Source organism: Haliotis rubra, unplaced genomic scaffold, assembly GCF_003918875.1.
Source record: "Haliotis rubra isolate DU_JTF1 unplaced genomic scaffold, ASM391887v1 Scf1099, whole genome shotgun sequence".
Lineage (NCBI taxonomy): Eukaryota > Metazoa > Mollusca > Gastropoda > Lepetellida > Haliotidae > Haliotis > Haliotis rubra.
In genome coordinates this window covers 89,972-109,736 of record NW_025765002.1, presented here as the reverse complement: position 1 = coordinate 109,736, position 19,765 = coordinate 89,972, and the positions used below count along the sequence as shown (strand labels likewise).

The 19,765-nt window shown below is 42.9% G+C and overlaps 2 protein-coding genes and 1 long non-coding RNA gene across 4 annotated transcripts in view; 1 reads left to right on the top strand and 2 right to left on the bottom strand.

Annotated features, from left to right (window-relative positions):
- The window catches only part of LOC124283967, a 5,394-nt gene extending 3,370 nt beyond the window's left edge, over positions 1–2,024 (bottom strand). For both annotated transcript variants that reach the window (XR_006900444.1, XM_046720020.1), the window contains exons 1-2: positions 1,707–2,024; positions 100–157 (exon numbers count right to left, since the gene is read on the bottom strand). Coding sequence is in view for 1 of the 2 variants with exons in the window: in XM_046720020.1 (XP_046575976.1) it covers positions 100–157; positions 1,707–1,716 (68 nt within the window). In the remaining variant the exon portion in view is untranslated. The remainder of the gene's footprint in view (positions 1–99; positions 158–1,706) is intronic.
- LOC124283934 (caspase-3-like) overlaps positions 1–19,765 on the bottom strand; it is a 26,174-nt gene extending 6,409 nt beyond the window's left edge. The window contains exons 1-4 of the mRNA XM_046719974.1: positions 19,524–19,765; positions 17,131–17,194; positions 16,756–16,994; positions 16,118–16,287 (exon numbers count right to left, since the gene is read on the bottom strand). Coding sequence (XP_046575930.1) covers positions 16,118–16,287; positions 16,756–16,994; positions 17,131–17,194; positions 19,524–19,533 — 483 coding nt within the window. The 5' untranslated portion in view covers positions 19,534–19,765. The remainder of the gene's footprint in view (positions 1–16,117; positions 16,288–16,755; positions 16,995–17,130; positions 17,195–19,523) is intronic.
- Positions 13,246–13,850, top strand: LOC124283980. Its single transcript, XR_006900445.1, has 2 exons — positions 13,246–13,356; positions 13,434–13,850. It is a non-coding gene; the product is annotated as an uncharacterized LOC124283980 (long non-coding RNA).

Below are 19,765 nucleotides of genomic sequence, written 5' to 3'. Positions count from 1 at the left end.
CAATAACATCACACCAACGCACCGCCAGCCAAGCTACAGGTATGAGGTTTCAAGTTTTTGAATGAAGGTAAAATATTAACGAAATGCCAAATGTCTTACCCCTTAGTGTCAGAAGATGTACCCGGCTGAGTCACGGTGTCTACACAATCTTGGTCACCTAAAGATGAAACCATAATGTTTCTAGATTATATGAAACATGGTTGTTAAAACTCTGAAAATGAAAGCTTATATCAATTCGATTATCACTGTTAAGTTGGGATGTTTTTCTTTACAAACGTCTCAGAACGTGAGTAATATAACATTTCAATATTTCTTAAACAAGCTGATGAGGTTCGAACTGAACGATTGCCAACTGCGATGTTCAGCTACATTCATTCACTTAGGTTTTCCCCACCACAAGTATTATTTATCAACCGCCAATATATAAATGCTTAAAAATCCTTTCCAATCAAACCCGTGAAGATCCGGGTCTTCAGTTATCCATGCTTGTCGTAAGAGGCGACTATCGGGATAGGGTGGTCAGGGTCGCTGACTTGGTTGACACATGTCATCGTATCCCGATTGCGTAGATCGATGCTCATGCTGTTGATTACTGGATTGTCTGGTCCAGATTCGACTATTTACAGACTGCCGCCATATAGCTGTAATATTGCTGAGTTCGGCGTTAAACAACAACCAACCAACCTTTCCAAACCACTTATCCACCTGTCGTCTGTATTTATAGACGTATTCTAAATACTATGTCACCGACGCGGACTGCACACAACATAAAGCGTTTTCACGCTCGTGGAAGTTATGCAATTCATTTCATCAAATACATTCTATTTTTTATTACAAAATACATATTAATACTCCGACCCGTGAATGTCCAGGTCAGTAACCCATGCTTGTCGTAAGAGGCGACTATCAACCCGTGCATTGTGTTTAACGTCACATATGTGCCACCCGTGAAGATCCGGGTTAGAATTGATCTTCAGCAGCCCATGCTTGTCGTAAGAGGCGACTAACTGAATCGGGTGGTCAGGCTCGCTTACTTGGTTGACACATGCCATCATATCAAAATTGCGCAGATCGATGCTCATGCTGTTGATCGCTGGATTGTCTGTTCCAGACTCGATTATTTACAGACAGCCGCCATAAAGCTGTAATATTGCTGAGTGCGGCGTAAATCTAAACTCACTCACTCACATATTAGTAGGCCGCCTCCGTGGTGTAGTGGTTAGAGCGTCCGCCCGGAGAGCGGAAGGTCGCGGGTTCGATCCCCGACCGCGTCATACCAAAAGACGTTAAAATATGGTACGTCTTGGTACGCTCGGTATTAATGGGTACAACAAGGGCTAGTCGGCTCGGAGTCAGTATACTGTGTCTTAGTGGGGTATTCATGCTTCACTGCGGCATGGTATCTCAGTGAGCTAGCACTATAAAACCAGCTTCAGTTTTGGCTAGTACAAGCAGCCGCACATACACATACACACGCATGCACGCCGTCATATGAGCGAAATATTCTCAAGCCCGACGTTAAACCCACTTTCACCTTACCTCACCTCACATATTAGTACTCCAAAAAATCTAGCAACAGTATTGTCCATGTCTCAGCGGACACTGATTGTGAATAACTTCCAACATCATTATACAGTTATCTGCATTCACAAGGTTCGTCTCTATTTCTTCTATGACACAGTCATTATACGAACTATTGTACTTACGGTCATCCATAGTCAACGAAAACTGGAATAAGAGTTGCGTGCGATGTACACCAAACCGAAGTATCGCTCAGGTACGTTAGCAACTGCGATGTTACGTCCAGCTCTTTAAGTGAACGGTTGCCGTCACTCAACCAACTGAATGAAAAGCGTTCGGGCTGAAAAGATATGCAGACAAAAGTGCACCGATGTGAAGCTTTGAGGCGTGCAACTCTTCCTATTTCTGACTAGATTTTCGGGGAACGAGACCTGGGCTCCATGAAATCGACAAAACAATTCCGGGATCATATCATATAAATCGTCATCGCCAGCGAACAACAGTCATTTGCCGGGTGCAAAAGTTAAAACTATTATGGACCGCCTTCGTGCCGGGTGCAAAAGTTAAAACTATTATAGACCACCTTCGTGGCGTAGTGGTTAGAGCGTCCGCCCGGAGAGCGGAAGGTCGCGGGTTCGATTCCCGACCGCGTCATACCAAAAGACGTTTAAATATGGTACTTGTTGGTCCCTGCCTGGCGCTGGGCATGAATTAGTACAACGTCTGGTCGGCTCGGAGTCAATAGAATGTGTCTGAGTGGGGTATTCATGCTTCGGGGCGGTGGGGTAGTCTAGTGGTTAAAGCGTTGGTACAATGAGTGAAGCCCATTTCTGGTGTCCCCCGCCGTGATATTGCTGGAATATTGCTAAAAGCGGCGTAAAGCCAAACTCAGTCAGTCAGTCAGTATTCATGCTTCACTGCGGCATGGTATCTCAGTGAGCTAGCACTATAAAACCAGCTTAAGTCTGGGCTAGTATAAGCAGCCACACATGCACACGCATGCACGTCATCATATGAGCGAAATAAAGTACGAAGTTAAACCCATTTCTCCTTACCTAAAACTATTATGACAATGTGTCCATGACTCACCGTCAAATAGTGAGTAGTATAGAGAGTGTGTCTTCTGATATCAAATAATATTAACACGAGCTGATTAAAATACAAATACCCGAGTCTTGATAAAACATGTTTGCAAAAGGTTGAGCGTATCCTACTCCGAGAGTGACGAGAGCCACAGACACAATGGGTCTTAAACGGTCAAGATATTGACGTTGTATGATATAATAAATGTCTAGGTGTTGTGTAAAAATATGTTCTTTTGAGCATGTGAAACACGTTCTGTGCATGCTGAAAGAGATGTACATGTCATGAACGAATATGCATCGAAATATAAACATATCGACGGAAACATAGTTTTTACTACCCATGTTGATGTGTGGTGGTCTAGCTACCAACAAATGGCAGTGACAATGGAAACGGTACAGGACAAATGTCTGTTACATAGCGGTTACAAAACTGCGAACAAAGTTATAGTGGCAGTTTCCACTGTTGATCAATGCTTATACTAGAGTAATATCGTACTGGATAGACAACAATCAACAAGATACTCCAGACACAAAACAGTTATGAGTTACAGAAAACGTTAAATGACACAGGCGATATAGACTGTCTATCTTCAAACCGGTTTGGGACATGTATCACAATGAAATTAATACAGCTACTACGAATGTTAACTAAATTAGATGTATTGTACATTCAGCGTACGAGCAGCACGATTTCTAAACCTCCTGGTACTGTTAGAACAACCTATACATCACGGCTTTGAATACCATGTTATATTAACCTGTCCTGAATATACCTGTATATGACAGCAATACATTCCACGATATTATTTCAACGGTCCTTTTTGCGAAAGATTTAATGCTCTTCTTAATATACTGGACTAAATAAGTTAGGGATATTGGTATGTTTATGATTGATATTTTATCAGTGTGTCAATGAATGAATAGATCATTGTTCATAATTTCAAAATTTACATATATCCCTAACTATTTTTGTCCAGTATACTAATGATACCAACGTGTCTTAGTGACTTATACCTCCCAATACCATTACATATTGTTTTACCATATATTCCGCATAAGGGGGCGATGGGGTAGCCTAGTGGTTAAAGCATTCGATCGTCACCTCGAAGACCCGGGTTCGATTCCCCACATTGGTGCAATGTGTGAAACCCATTGCTTGTGCTCCCCGCCGTGATGTTGCTAGAATATTACTTAAATTGTAAAACCTTACTCACTCACTCACTCACTCAATATTCAACATAAGCGCAAAACCATCTGCTGAACGTTATACATTGTACCCCACACCGTTGTTATTTCTTTACATTTACACTTCATTGTCAAGGTACAGAATCTACTAATATGTACAAAATCTGTGTCCACACACTCTACTGTTCGTACATACACTAATGCAAAACGTGGTTTGCATGCAATGAAATGGGGTTTAACTTTGCATTTAAGAATAATAGGGGCGTGTATGTCGGTCTTTCTGTGAGCTCCCATGCCGCAGTTTAACATTCATTCCCCATTTACATACAGTATACTGAACCCAGTTTATATTTTGTGCCCTTAATGCCGAGTGTTACTGAGGGTAAGCGCAAATATGATCTTTCATCGTCTTGCCTTATGACTCGGCAGAAGCCTTATGACTCTCCAGACGACCGAGCTGGTGTCGTGTCGTGTCGTGTCGTGTTGCGTACTTACATACTGCATTGGTGTCAGCCGTTTGTTATGTACAAGTATTGCTTGATCAAGGTTACAAGATTCAAGGAGAAGTAAAGCTTTAAAGGCTTTATAGTAGACAAGTGGAGTAAACGCATCAGCGATAATACTGAGGTTAGATTGAACTGTACCATAAGTCCCATGCTTTTCTAGATGACCAATTGACTTGCCTTTGCATGGGTTTATGACTTGTTTTGGAGGCTGATAATGACATCTAGCCCTGGAAAGCGACTCAAATGCGAAAATGTGTAAATACGTCGCACCCGCAGTGTTCCAGCTATATGATGACGTCAAACTGTACATAATCGAATTTGATCCAGGTGTGTATGTTTGTAGATGCCGCCCCAATCACACAAATACAGACAGAAAGCTACAAATGACACAAACAGTATGTGCTGCAGTTGCCATAAAGGAGCACTCACGTTAGTCGCAAAGAGGCTGACTGACTAGGATTAGATGCAAGGTGTACATTATGGAACAACAGGAAACTTGTTCACATTCTAAGTGACAAAAACACGTTTGTTTATAATTTTTCTATGACAAGTTAGTTATCCGGCATCTCTAAACCAGGAAAGACTTTGCTTATTTACCTCAGACTGGACATTGCAATAATAACGTTGTGTCGGTGATATCCGGAACAAGATGTAGGACAACAGAATTGTCAAACAAAATTATATGGATCAGTGTTTTCATCATTCTATGATTTTGTTTTGTTTAAAACAAAAAGTAATACTGAACGCATAACAAATTGTATTGCCAAAAATGTTCAGCAAATTTAGCAAAATATTCGTTGATTTAATTACAGAATCGGTTATATCAATCCTGAATACATTACAAAGATTGACTAGATAATTATGATATCATGAGTACAGGTTGACATTATTGGAGCTTTCAGCCAAGTTGGCGGCCATCTTGGATTTCGGGAACAAGATAGGAGGGCCTTATAAAGACATGTTTGGAATAGTATATTTTTCATTGCATGAGCATGCCAGGTTTGGTACTTTTAGCCAGAGGTGCCAATTTGGGTCTTAACTGTACAACTATTTCAGTATATGCCGCTCTCCTTTGCACAAGGGACATCACTCTTGTTGAAAGACATACCAACCATGTGGCTCAATACGGAATACATGCCGATGTGTATTCTGTCTCACAGTCCCTGAACCGCATTATTTTTTTTCCCGCCCATCCTTCCTGCATTGCTAAAGTCCTTGATGAAGACAGTCTACAGTTCTGAATCTCCCATTTCAATTGGGCTCTATTTTGACGTGATGCAATGTGAGAGCTAGTAGTATAGAAATTCTGTGACATGACCCCTAAAAACGTTATTTTTGGCGAGTTCCGACCTCTGCCGGAGTGACAAATAGGTATGAATGATGACGGGCCATCATTCGCCGTTCAAGCGTAATTTCATGAAAATCGGTCGAATAGTTTTGGTAATGTTCACTTTTTAGTGAGCATGGGTCGTTCTGGTGAAAGGCTAACGATCGTATAGGCGACCGCGCTTGTTAACGGGGCTTGGCATCTCCGACCGTCAGGCAGTCGTTACGTGTGCTGTGTGTACGGCTCGAGGCAAAGACCTCGGAGTCCGATCATCGATGAGCAATCCCCCTGCTCCTGTAATACACGGCCTTGGCTGTCTCGGTCGCCTGGTGTACGGGTTGGGTAAAGACCTCGGAATCCAATCAGTGACTGACCCATAATACATGGCCAGACTGTCTCTCTCTCACTGTGAACGGTGATTGATAAGTGACTTGCTGAGCTACACTGCGCTGGGTAGCACTGTGTCGTGAGGCATGAATTGTAATTCTTCCCTCACAAATGCTCGGCCTGGCCCGTCTTCGAGATTGGGTTGACCATCTTGGATATTGACCTGGTCGATGTTGTATGTTTTCAGCGACCATATCGGATCCGTGGCACGTTTTCTGCTATCTCCCTCGTGTTCACCCGGCTGGTACAAATACTGCACGCTGACCGGGTCCGGTAGGTGTTTCTCTATTTTCGCGCGAGGTGGTGTGGACGATTCGGTGGTGATGGACTTCATTTTGATGGGGTGACTTCGTTGTTTGAAGCTGCCACCACTCGAGGCAAACGTGCAAACCATTCCGTCGGTCGTTTCTCGGGAGTGATCAAATCTTGTGAGTACTGGTGGCGGAATAGCCTCTCGGCTAAGGTGTGATGAAATCTCTCGACTATGGTTTGGCTATGATGCGCTCCCGCTACACGGCATCTGGCCCGGACTTTGTGCTTGGCCAGCAGCTGCGACAAGGCTCCCATAAACTCGCGTCCCAGGCCAACTTTCAGCTCGGCAGGCCAGGTTAAGCGACTGCATTTGTATATTCGTTCGAGCACAACGGTTCAGCCTCTTTGTAGCAACTGGCGACATCCATGACGGTCAGGGCATACTTGTGCGTTTTGCGTCTCACCCTGTCCTGTGGTAGAAACAAGAGGTCAGCTTGATACACTCGATTCGGTATCGAAATATCGAAGTTTCGTCTCGGGATGTACCAGGGCAGTGACAGGTAGATTTGCGAGAGAAGTTGATTTTTAAGCCAAGCTTTAGCAACATCTTCTGAGACTCTGGCGGCTTTGGCGAGTTTCGCGATAGCATCCACGTCCTTCCAGTATCCGCGTGGGTAAAATGTCTCCATATTTGATTATTGTTAATTATTATTTAATATGGGTGTGTCCGTACTCGTAAGTCATGATGCCATCGTCGGCAATCCATCTTTACGTGTCCATGGGCGACAGTGACGTCTTGTTGATTCCGTGAGATTGAGACCATGTGCTTGTCGCTTCTCAGCATGTTCATTTGGTGTTTGGTGTTTGAAGGTCCAATTCTCGAACAGGGCATCTTTGAATCGATCGTGCCTGATGTTTTGTTTTTACCACATACTTTTTAACGCGTTTCGTCTTTCTGATTTCGGCAGCAACAACTTTCTTGATTGAACACATTTTGGGTCTCAGGCCGATGTATTTTGCGATCAGCAGGCCCGCACATTCGTTCTTCATCTTTCGGAGCCACTTTTTGTTGACTTGGCTGTGCATCGGATGGTATTTGGGATAATCGCTCGTATCGTACAGGTGCAAGTGTTTCTCCATGTCCCAGTACACGTCCTCGGTATGGATTTCCATCAGCAGCAAATCCGTGTCTGTGTACATCACCTTGCACTGCGTTTTGAATTCGTTGTAATAAAAGTCGTACATCAAGTGCTTGAATAAGTCCAGGATCCTCATCCCCACATAAACGGGTCGGTCGAATTTGATTTTGATTTTGTTCATGTTGCAGCGCTGCCAAGTCGCCGAAGAATATTTTTCTTTGGTTGAATGACGGGCTGGCTATCAGCTTTCTGAGTTTTTCGTCCTCGTGAGCTCGGACCAGCTTCACGTCGACAGGCTTTCCCAGATTTTCCATGCTTTAGTCGAACACCGAGTTGTTAATGAAATTGTAGAGATTTGTTTCAAAATCGCTGGTGGCCAGTTTACACAGATCTGTGTTCATTCGGATGTACGGCTCCATCCACGGCTGTTGATCGAATCGTAGTGCTCGGTGTAATTTCTTCAGCTTCATTACAGGTTGTTGACGTCAAGGTAGACTATCTGTTTGGTTGGTTTGCTTGAGTCGTAGCCGTCTACGTACTTGTTGTTGGCTTTGGCGTAGAGCCTGGCGGACATTGAAATCCCACCTCTCAAACCTTTCTCGACGAACAGGTGCATGTTGTACTCTGTCAGCTATCCGCGAAGGTTGTCCAGCACCACTGGGATGGGTATGATTTTGTGATTGATTTTCAGTTTCAAGTTGCACGCATTGTGTACGTCGCCCCTGCAACGGCCGTTGACGTGGCAGTGATCTCTCACTGAATCACCGTTGACCGGTTGTTTGCACACGTGGCAGTGAGTGGAATTCTCGTAAGCTCAACAGTCATCCCACATCATATGCATGGGGATGATTCTGTACAAATTTCTGCTGATGATTTTTTTCCTCACATTGCAGGCAGGTGAGTAACCTTTCGGTTGCATCCTGACCTCAGTCGATCATGGGAGGATTCGTAACCGAACCCACAAACCTTGTGTTTGTGTGTTTTGCGATCGAAACTCTACTCGGTGGTTGGAGTGTCGGTGGCGGCCTTGACGTTTCTGGTTAGGGCCTCGAAGTCGGCGTAGATGACGTAGGGAATGGGCATTTGTTTCTTGTGGTTGACAAATGTTAAGATGTTGTCGTCTTCCTTGGGCATGTTGATCCTAATCACTGTCTGCCACACGCCCGAGCAGTCCTTTCTGTGCACTTCTAACAGGTCGACGAGCATGTAACCGTGCAGGCACTGCTCACAAAAGTGTTTCTTCCCATCGTGTTTCGATTGGTCATGCAACAGCCTGCTCAGGCTTTTTATCCACTCATAGTGAAGTTCTTTTTGTATCAGGAATAAATTGATCCTGCGGCCAACGTTTTTGGCGTCGCACGATGGGTTTGTTACTGCCTTCATGGCCAAACACATTGATTTGTTTTGTTTTTCGACTGGGCTGGGCTCATCTATGCCCGTGAATTTGAGACTGGTTTCCGCGGGAAAGCTGGAACGCCTGCAGGGTTATCTGTCGGTTTGAACATTGCGGATGTGATGACTGCCTCTAAGCAATATAATTTATCGTCGCCTTTGTTTTTGACGTTGACGTGTCGATGACGCGACGTGTCGATGGTCGAATCGATGGAGTCGGGTTGGAGCATGACTTCCTGCTTGCCTCTCAAAAAAGTCTCAATCCACTTTGAATTTTTGCATCAGGACCCACATGCTGTGTTTCGCGTGCCAGCTGGAAAAGGCCAGGTACGACAGCATGCCTTGTTTTTTTATGATTTCTTTGTTGGCGCTGCAGTCGCCTATGATGAACAGCATCAACTCTCCTTTAAACCTGTCGTGATAAGAGCGCAGCCAGTCCTGCAGAAGGGGTTCCCAGATCAACTTTGTGCACGTCGCCGTCATTCATCAACATCTCTCTGTGTACGTTTTGCTCACGCGCAACGTCAGGCAGAGAATGGCGATGTGCTCGAAAACGGCCCAATCGTATCCCCCAGCATGTGCAGCACAAACACCGTTTTTTCCGCAACATGTCTGACTGCACACGATGGCGCAGTGCGAATCGCAAGGCAGTTTAATAGATGGCTTGCACGAATCTTCCATTGTCTATATTGAGTTGCGCATCCATAATCACGCACAGATATAAATTTTGCGCCTTCTTGGTGATTTGGATCATGATCTCTTCACTCCCATTGATTTCCAGCATGCGCTTGATCGCCGGCAGTTTTCGGATCTCGTCTAACTGTTGGTGGGCTCTCATGCCTTGCCTGAACAGCTAGCTGGTCACACCTTCGACGGTCATTTCCACCATGGTGATCTAGGGTTCCAAGTATGTTCACTGACTCTTTGAAACGACCGGTATTCCTCCATGGGAACGATCAGAATGCCTTTTATAGATCAGGCGGGGCAACTTCAGGTTGATGTTCGACATCATGTCGCTCTTGTCCTTGACAATCCTCTGGTGCCACAGTACGCAATCGTAATGGATGGACAGCTTTCCCGAATACTGGTTGCGAATCTGCCAGGCCAGTTCCGGGATCTTGACCATGTCGAACACCATGGAAATGTTGTCTATGACGTAGCTGGCAGTGTCGGTTGCGAAGATGCCACGGATAATTTTGCTATAGTCGTATTCCTAATAGTATTGCTAATCCTAGAAATTCCTTGACATGACATGTTATTGCATTCGCCCGCAGTTCTCCAGAGGTCCGCGTAAGTGAAAAACATGTTGCTGTCCTCTATGCTTAGCACCTCGTTGCTGCTGATTTTGATGGTCGTTTTCCTGATGATGGCTCGACTGATGTTCGGCACAGTCGTGTGTTTGTCATTCTGACTCCAAAGTCTTGTGAAAAGCCAGGCAAGCTGTTCCAGGGACAATGCCATCGTTCCCGGCCAGGTTGGGGAATCGAACCAGCAGCGTTTGGTTTTGATCGATCATGCTCGGATTGTTCATGATCATCAAGGATTGATGGACGGCTTTGACTCTGAGTGGTTCCCTCAATCTTCAGAAAGGATCTTCATCGAACTCGACAGCAAGGGCACGCTGTGGGTGAAAGCCAGGCTGGGAGTCGATCTCACGCATGCCAACAAGAGAACAGCGCTCGCTCTGTCGGCTCTGTTCAGAAAACATGGTGTTGACTTCGGTCGCAACGAATTGAACCTGCGGGATTACAGTGGTGAACGTCCAACATCGACGGCACCAACAATAAGATCTTTGTCAACAAACAACGACACATGCCTACCGACGGTTACTACAGTGTGTGCTTGCTCAACGACGAAATCTTCAACCTGCTGGGAGGCGAACTCAAACTGAACGGGGAAGACAGCTTGAGACTTGACTGACCTATGGCCAGAACTCTTAGCTGACGTCGAGTGAAATGCTACCGCAAACAACCGTGCATTCATCTCGATCAGATAAGCATGACTGATAACATTCAAGGCGAACGGCCTTCCAGGCTTTTGAGAGCTGTGCCAATCAAAGGTAAAACTACAATAAAGGCAGTTGTTTCCGTCCCTGCAGTACAAGAAAGTAACCTGAGGCATGATCACGGAATTAAATATATCCGTTTTAGATATAAATCACAAACCAATACACATAGGATATTTCAGCAGGACGCTGCATGTAAAACAGTGACGCAAGCTTTAGGTCCCAGAACCGCATAACGTGTCATAAAATGCACTACTCTAGCGATCTCAGACCTCGGGGACATACCAGGATTTGACGAACCCAGAATCGCAGGCTGACTGTATGCCTTGCAACTGAAAAACAGTGTGTACAAACACACGGAAGTGCCCTCTGACCCAGGAGGTGCTACTGCTAGTAACCTAGGAGATTTAGACTATGATGAAATCGTAAACAACACTCAGTACAATCTCATCCATAACGACAACAACAAATGGACGTTGATCTCACCCAAAATCGACTGACTGCTCGGTATCAACGTCGTTTCTCCCTTCATGTTTACGGATAATAAGGATAATTATTTAACGAAAGTCGTCAATAATGCGATCATGCTTGGATGTCCCATCGCAAAGATGGAGCGTGCTCATGAGCGTCGTCCTTAGAATAGCAGACCACATGCTATCGAGTCGACCGAACCTCAGTGACGGAACGAGTTTACAGCTGGTGACCGAATTCGACAAAGTCTCACTCACACAGCAACCTGCATGGACTGACTAATGTCGGTCTTCTACTGCATGCCAACTGAGATGCTATGCCGAAGTTAACAGCATTCACCACTCACACGGTGCCTTTGATACTGAGCGCCACAGAGGGGAACAACAAGGACGATCTTTTGTCACAATGTTGCATGACACGGCATAGGATCCACCAACCTTCCCCTTGAAGGTCAGTGCTCTATCCACTGGTGTCTTCCTTGAAGGTGGTGTCTTGTGTGTCATCCATGAAGGTGGTATCTTGTGTGTCATCCATGAATGTGGTGTCTTGTGTATAATCCATGAAGGTAGTGTCTTGTGTATAATCCTGGAAGGTAGTATCTTGTGTGTCATCCATGAATGTGGTGTCTTGTGTATCATCCATGAAGGTGGTGTCTTGTGTGTCATCCATTAATGTGGTGTCTTGTGTATCATCCATGAAGGTGATATCTTGTGTGTGTTATCCATGAAGGTTGTGTCTTGTGTGTCATCCATAAAGGTGGTATCTTGTGTCATCCATGAAGGTGGTATCCTGTGTGTCATCCATAAAGGTGGTATCTTGCATCATCCATGAAGGTGATATCCTGTGTGTCATCCATAAAGGTGGTATCTTGTGTCATCCATAAAGGTGGTATCTTGCGTTATCCATGAAGGCAATATCCTGTGTGTCATCCATAAAGGTGGTATCTTGTGTCATCCATAAAGGTGGTATCTTGCGTTATCCATGAAAGTGGTATCCTGTGTGTCATCCATAAAGGTGGTATCTTGCATCATCCATGAAGGTGATATCCTGTGTGTCATCCATAAAGGTGGTATCTTGTGTCATCCATAAAGGTGGTATCTTGCGTTATCCATGAAGGCAATATCCTGTGTGTCATCCATAAAGGTGGTATCTTGTGTCATCCATAAAGGTGGTATCTTGCGTTATCCATGAAGGTGGTATCCTGTGTGTCATCCATAAAGGTTGTATCTTGTGTCATCCATGAAGGTGGTATCCTGTGTGTCATCCATAAAGGTTGTATCTTGTGTCATCCATGAAGGTGGTATCCTGTGTGTCATCCATGAATGTAGTGTCCTGTGTGTCATCCGTGAATGTGGTGTCTTGTGTATCATCCATGAAGGTGATGTCTTGTGTGTCGTCCGTGAATTTTGGTGTCTTGTGTGTCGTCCGTGAATGTGGTGTCTTGTGTATCATCCATAAAGGTGGTATCTTGTGTGTCATCCATGAAGGTGGTATCATGTGTGTCATCCATAAAGGTGGTATCTTGCATTATCCATGAAGGTGATGTCCTGTGTTTCATCCATAAATGTGGTATCTTGTGTTATCCATGAAGGTGGTATCATGTGTTATCCATTAAGGTGGCGTCTTGTGTGTTATCCATGAAGGTGGTATCGTGTGTCATCCATGAAGGTAGTATCATGTGTGTCATTCATGAAGGTGGTATCCTGTGTTATCCATGAAGGTGGTATCTTGCGTTATCCATGAAGGCGATATCCTGTGTGTCATCCATAAAGGAGGTATCCTGTGTCATCCATGAAGGTGGTACCCTGTGTGTCATCCATGAAGGTGGTGTCTTGTGTGTCGTCCGTGAATGTGGTGTCTTGTGTATCATCCATAAAGGTGGTATCTTGTGTGTCATCCATGAAGGTGGTATCATGTGTGTCATCCATGAAGGTGGTATCTTGCATTATCCATGAAGGTGATGTCCTGTGTGTCATCCACAAAGGTGGTATCTTGTGTCATCCATGAAGGTGGTATCCTGTGTGTCATTCGTGAAGGTGGTATCTTGTGTTATCCATGAAGGTGGTATCATGTGTTATCCATTAAGGTGGCGTCTTGTGTGTTATCCATGGTTGTGGTATCTTGTGTTATCCATGAATGTGGTATCCTGTGTCATCCATAAAGGTGGTATCATGTGTGTCATCCATGAAGGTGGTATTCTGTGTTATCCATGAAGGTGGTATCACATGTAATCCATGTAGGTGGTGTATTGTGTGCTATCCATGAAGATGGCGTCTTCTGTGTCATCGATTACTTTTATTCATTGTACATACCTTGTCAATCAGTCTTCTCAATCATTTGACTGTTGCTCTAAAGTTGTTTGATTAAAAACATGTTGTAAAAAGCGAATCTTCAAACTATTTTTACTGAGTTAGACCACTTTAATTACAAGAATATACATAGTGTTTCAAAATCACATCATTGTAATGATGGGGCATATTTTATTTATAGCCAATCAGATCGCTTATTCTTGTCAGACAGGCATGCTCCTAAAGTACTGCTTCGATTCTTGTCTCATTTTGTAGAAAAATATATTGGCTTGAAAAGTGTGCATAATTTTAATAGGGAAATACAGTGAATATTGTTAAATTTGCCCTGAAACTAACTTGGTGTTTTTATCCTCTTTTCCTTTATATAGTGTTAAGACCCTGTAGTGACAGTATATACCTTGATGCTAGTTTATTTGCGTTGCAAGGCCCTGTTCAAATAAGCACCAAAGAATCAATGTTTTAGGTATTATTCAAATGATGCTGGTCTATTCATACCATGCCATATAAACCATGAAGTATTGATGCAGTGACACATGTGTAGTCTTATTGTATGGTCATGAACTGTTGGTCCATTTCCGCTGTTGCTGACTCTATGTATGCTACGTGTATCTTTGATGATATTCTGACCTCATAATACCTTCACTGAGGCTGGTGGCCACTCTCGATCCAGCAATACAGAACTATCGGCCATCGCGACTCTACATGGCATGTACGTTACATGCTTGGAAAACGTACTTCTTTTGTCAGCATGGACGTTATACATGGTATCTGCTTATTTCTCTCAAGGAATTCAGTTCTTCTATTTAACTCGAAGTTGTAAGCCACTTTCCTGTTGACACGAATCATCATTGTCGTCAGGTCGAGGGAGGTTCCGAATTTCTCCAGAACATCAGAGAGCGCCTCGATGAACCATGATCCTTGATTTGCATTGCCTTGCCAGGAGAAGTAGCCTGAAAAGTAACATGAACACATCCAGTTAAAGAATCTGTAATGGTATGTCAATTCTGAAATGACTGGTATTTCTGGTTCAAAGCCTGTCATATTCTTTGTGCAATGTGCTTAACAAGCAGTATCCATAAATTAGAACAGTCTGTATCATAGAACCTACTGACCACTTGGCTGACCAGCATTGCTTGTACATAACCGATACAAGATATATCCTTTGATGATCAGTTCGGAGATGGAAGAAGCAACTGCGATCTGGTTGTCTATAAATAGAATATGCCCAATCAGATCGCTGGCTCATTTCAGTAGCGTAGTGGCTAAAGCGTTCGCTCGTCACGCCGAAGACCCGGGTCAATGTGTGAAACCCATTTCAGGTGTTCCCCGCCGCGATATTGCTGGAATATTGCTGAAAGCATTCATTCATTCATTCATTCAGAGGCGGGTACTAGCGTTTCTGCGTGTTTTGGTGAAAGGCTTTTGTGTACTAGATGCAATAAGCAAGAAAGTCGGTAAGTTAACGGTGCGAATACTGAGCAGGAAGTTTGGTTCGGAATCGAAAACCCACACGATTTTTTACAGCTTTCAAAGACCCCAAACAACGGCTTTGATTCTTTTAATTCATTTGGTAGCCAAAAGCGATTGGCTTGAAATGGGTGTGTTGTTTACTAGTGGTATGTACGGAGAGCATTGTTGAATTCGTCCTGGAATGAACTTGGTGTGTTTTCCTTTTATTTTGTGCTGAGACCCCGGTAGTTACAATATATACTTTGATGCCAGTTTTCGGAGTTACATGACTCTGTGGATAGAATGGATTGACCAATTGGTAGACGAATATTGTATATCCATGACCGATACAAGATGTCGCCTTTGCTAGTCAGTTAGAGGTGGGAAGAACATGAGAACATAAACCATTTATTGATGACTACTTTTTCATTTGCAACGAGGGGCTCTTCTTGCCGTTTACATGAAGTAAGGATACTGAGTTAATATATAACTGAGAAAATGTTTTCAGAAAATGTGTCTCGTCACTATATGACTGTCACAATGCCGCTCCCATGTTAAATATTAACTCACTTACTCACTCACTCACAATAAATGCTACATATAGCCGTCCATTTACCATCAAAGAGTGATCACCACCTCAAGCTTTAGGTGTTCCTCTACGATCACCTCACCTGGGACGACAGAATATGCAATGAAGAAATCTGCCTCAACGGGGATCCTGTACGTCACTGGTATTAACTCTTCATCCTCAGTATCTCCCGTCACGTCCATGGCATCCATCACGTCCTCAGACTCCTCCTTGTTGCAAGCCTGAAGTAGAATAAACTTCACGTTGGTGATGGAACATTTCGCTACTTGATCAAATTCATCTGTATCTTAACAATTGAACAAGTGTCAGGCTAACAGGCTATCTCCATCATTCTTCAACTCATTAATTTACAAAGGATTTAAAATATGTGTCCGTTCTGTTAAAAGGTTTAGGTTTAAAGACAATCAGAGATTACTTCAAGAACATTTCGATTCTTCATCGAAAAACAACGGAGGAAGACACTAAATGAAGAGACACATTTAACATAAAGTAACTATAACCTGTATAAAAAATAGCTTGGGTTTGCCAGCCAGAGACGGGGTCTTTTTGAATGGATCTACAAAGTCTTCTATCTGTACAGGTTCGTCTGTTCCGTAGACCAGTCCTTCCTCGCCATAAGACAGGATGACACACGCGAAACAATCATAGGAGGTGAAGTCCGACGCTGCCACTAGGATAGATAGTTGACATGAAAAACATGGATCACATGAGATAGGACACAGAATCTTTAACATTAAAGCCATGTGCTGATCTGTACCTCTCTTCCAGAGCCTGCTGGTACGGGTAAAGTGGTTTACATATGCTCATGGTATGGTCATATTGTACGATTGACTCTGCTTTTAGCAGAGATTTCTTATGAATGTGGAAAGGATTTTGTCGCTTCTGTGTATATGAAATAATAATCGCTTCTGATTATGTGAAAACAAAATCCAAAAGATTTGTAAAATAACAGTATGATATTTTTGAATATCAACGACACCTTTAATGTTTAGCGAAAACACTGTTATATAATCCCACATGTATTGACCAGTAGTGTCCTGTTTTTTTACTGATCAAAGAAGTAGCTCCAACCGTGGCATTCAGTTACATCTTACAGGGAACCCTTACTTATGAGATAAAGTAGTTTCAATATAAGTACCTTTCTTAATAATTGATTTCATCTCAGAAGCTTTCTTGTTTGGATGCATATTTACTGTAAAACCAAGCTCCATGAAACGTTGGTACATCTTTCCAGCATCTTTGTCAGTTCCAGTTCTAGTTGGCTTGTTCTTAAACTTTTTGTTGTCGAAGATAATGGCCAGGCCACGCTTCTCACTGTTCATCCTGTATGTTCTGTCTTGGAATTCTTCTCCTGTATAAACTGGGGTCTGTATGCCACTGTTACAAGATGAAAAAGAAGTTTCAATTTCCCCTGTCTCTCAGTCCTACTCTAGAATTCATACTTTGCTTTTGAACAATTAGATTGAAGGTAGGTAGGTGTAACTCCCAGTCCATAAAATTCAAAATATCTTACCCTGGAGTAACATGACCTGTGCTTGTACTTGGCTCAGACCCGGCGTCTACACTATCTTGTCCACCTAAAAGATGAAACAAATATTTTAACAGCTAGTGGCTCACCCTAACCATTGCTATAATATTGATGCCATCTAAGCTCTGGATCGCATTGAGTCCCACTATAACGTACTGTCAGTCTCAGTTCAAAAACATATCATGGACTGTGGTCAACAGTGGTGGACTGTTAACATATCTCAAAAATCGAAACTTGAATCATATTAAGCTTTCAAATTAGTACTTAATATAGAATCTTGCCTTCAGCAAATATATAAGAAGATGAAGAGACGTTAACAAGATTCTGCTGCTGCTGCCATAAACTTATGATCGAAACTGGACGTCATACTTATACAGAAGAAGCCAAAAGACTATGTCCACAATGCCAAAGATTAGGTTTTAATTTTAGCGAAAATATATAATTCATATTCAGCATTAAGGCTAATTTCTTTCGATAACTATTCCTACACTAATCCATCATATGGAAAAATTGTACATCTTATGTCTTCTAAATGTAAACACACTGTTACACAACTCTCGAAATATCTTTTCCACGCTTTTAAATTACGAGAGTCACTCAATATTCACTGATGTAATTTCCACGTGTGATAACCTGTTCATGTATAATTGTATTATGTATGTTCTATGGGCCTGTGTCCTGAAACTTGGAAATAAAATTCTATGGCATATAGTACTGTCACTCTGGGATACCATTGATACTGTCTATACCGAGGACACTGAATAATAGACAAAATGTATAAATTGAATTTCAGGAGTACTCGGATTGATACACCATTATTCTTTGCCAGACCGACAAATTAAAAAATACTGAAACTTAATAACGTTAGAGATATAGTACGAATGCATTCTTTGTTTGTCATATATGGCTAGGTTGTCAAAAGAATGAAAGAAAGTTTCCTGTAATATAAGACAATTCAAGCATATTTCATATGACCGTTAAATACAGTGTACGTTCATGAAAACTTTGAGGTTTTGAAACATACTAATATTATCTATCTTTGTCGGAAACTATTCAGTTATATATAAGTTCTATCCCCTATTTAAAGCTGCTGGTACCTGCTTAAACATCTGGTCAAAGCAGATACACCGACACGTTTGACATATCAAAACATGTGTCAATTAGATTAGTTTGTTGTCTAACACTGAAATATCCAAGCTATATGACTTGTGTGTGTTATTGATCGAACCGGACCGGACAATCCAGTGATTAACATCGCCAGCTATAATCCATGCTGAGGGGCTAGCGGGGTGATTATGATTTTAGGGGGGTCACCCATTTTGTTCTGGGGAGGGGGCACCACATGTACTAGGGGGGGTCAGCAATTTCGTACATTGAAAAATTTAAAAATTATGCATACAAAGTATTGGGGGTGGGGTCATTGATTTTGTACATGACATGCAAGGGGGGTCACTTACTTTGTTCATAAATTTTAGAAAACCGTTGCATACATCAACCAAATCACCGAGCATGCCCTGCTGCTGGGGGACCTATATAGGTCCCGGATATCCTGGATAGGTAGTTAGAGACTAGTCAGGTCAGTTGTAACTCACACAAAACGTCAATCGAGTTGTTCTATTTCACAAGGGGGCGGTGGGGTAGCGTAGTGGTTAAAGCGTTCGTTCGTCACGCCGAAGACCCGGGTTCGATTCCCCACATGGGTACAATATGTGAAGCCAATTTCTGGTGTCCCCCGCCGTGATATAGCTGGAATATTGCTAAAAGCGGCGTAAAACTAAACTCACTCACTCACTATTTCACAAGGCGTATCAAGAGGGGTTTTACATGAATAAATGAATGAATGAATAATTGAATGAATGAATGGTATACCGGGTATTTCGACATAACATATTTTGCGTCGTGTTGTTATCATTAACTCTCGTGCTGCCAAAACGCCAGCATTATAGAAACTGTGCACCACAAACCCACAACCCCGTACCACTCACACCCACCCCCTCCGTCTCCGCCTCATCAAAAAGCTGTATCCTCTTTCATATCCTCTTCCTAATACATTATACGGTTCAATTCTGCCTCAAGATTCCACTTGAAGAATGAAGAATGAATGAATGAATGAAAGACAAATTTTGACCCAATAACATATCTTGAGTTTGCATACCCACTTTATCGCATGTGCACAGGTGTAGAAACTGTCCCGACTCCCAACCGCCTGACACTTCCTGATAACCTTGTCTGATATTAATAATTATCACTCTGAACACTACATATCTATAATCTTCCCATTCAACTGCTTCGCACTCTTAACAGACACAGTCTACGCAGACCCACACCAACACCAACACCAACCAACACAAACTGTCAACAGGAAATAGTGTACTTACTGTCAGCCATGCTCGAAATGAATAACAGAAACCAGGAGTGGTGTGTCCCAAATTGTACTCTGCTTAAAACAATGCTGCTTTTACTTGTACGAGAAATTATTGCTGCCTCGAAAACGATCCCGGATAGAATGTTTGTATCACAAAATGCAGGGATTGCTCGCTCGTGACAGACTGTATGAATACAAAACGGATTGACCCGAAGCTCGTTGAACCTCCAATATGGCGTCTATCCAACTATTGCA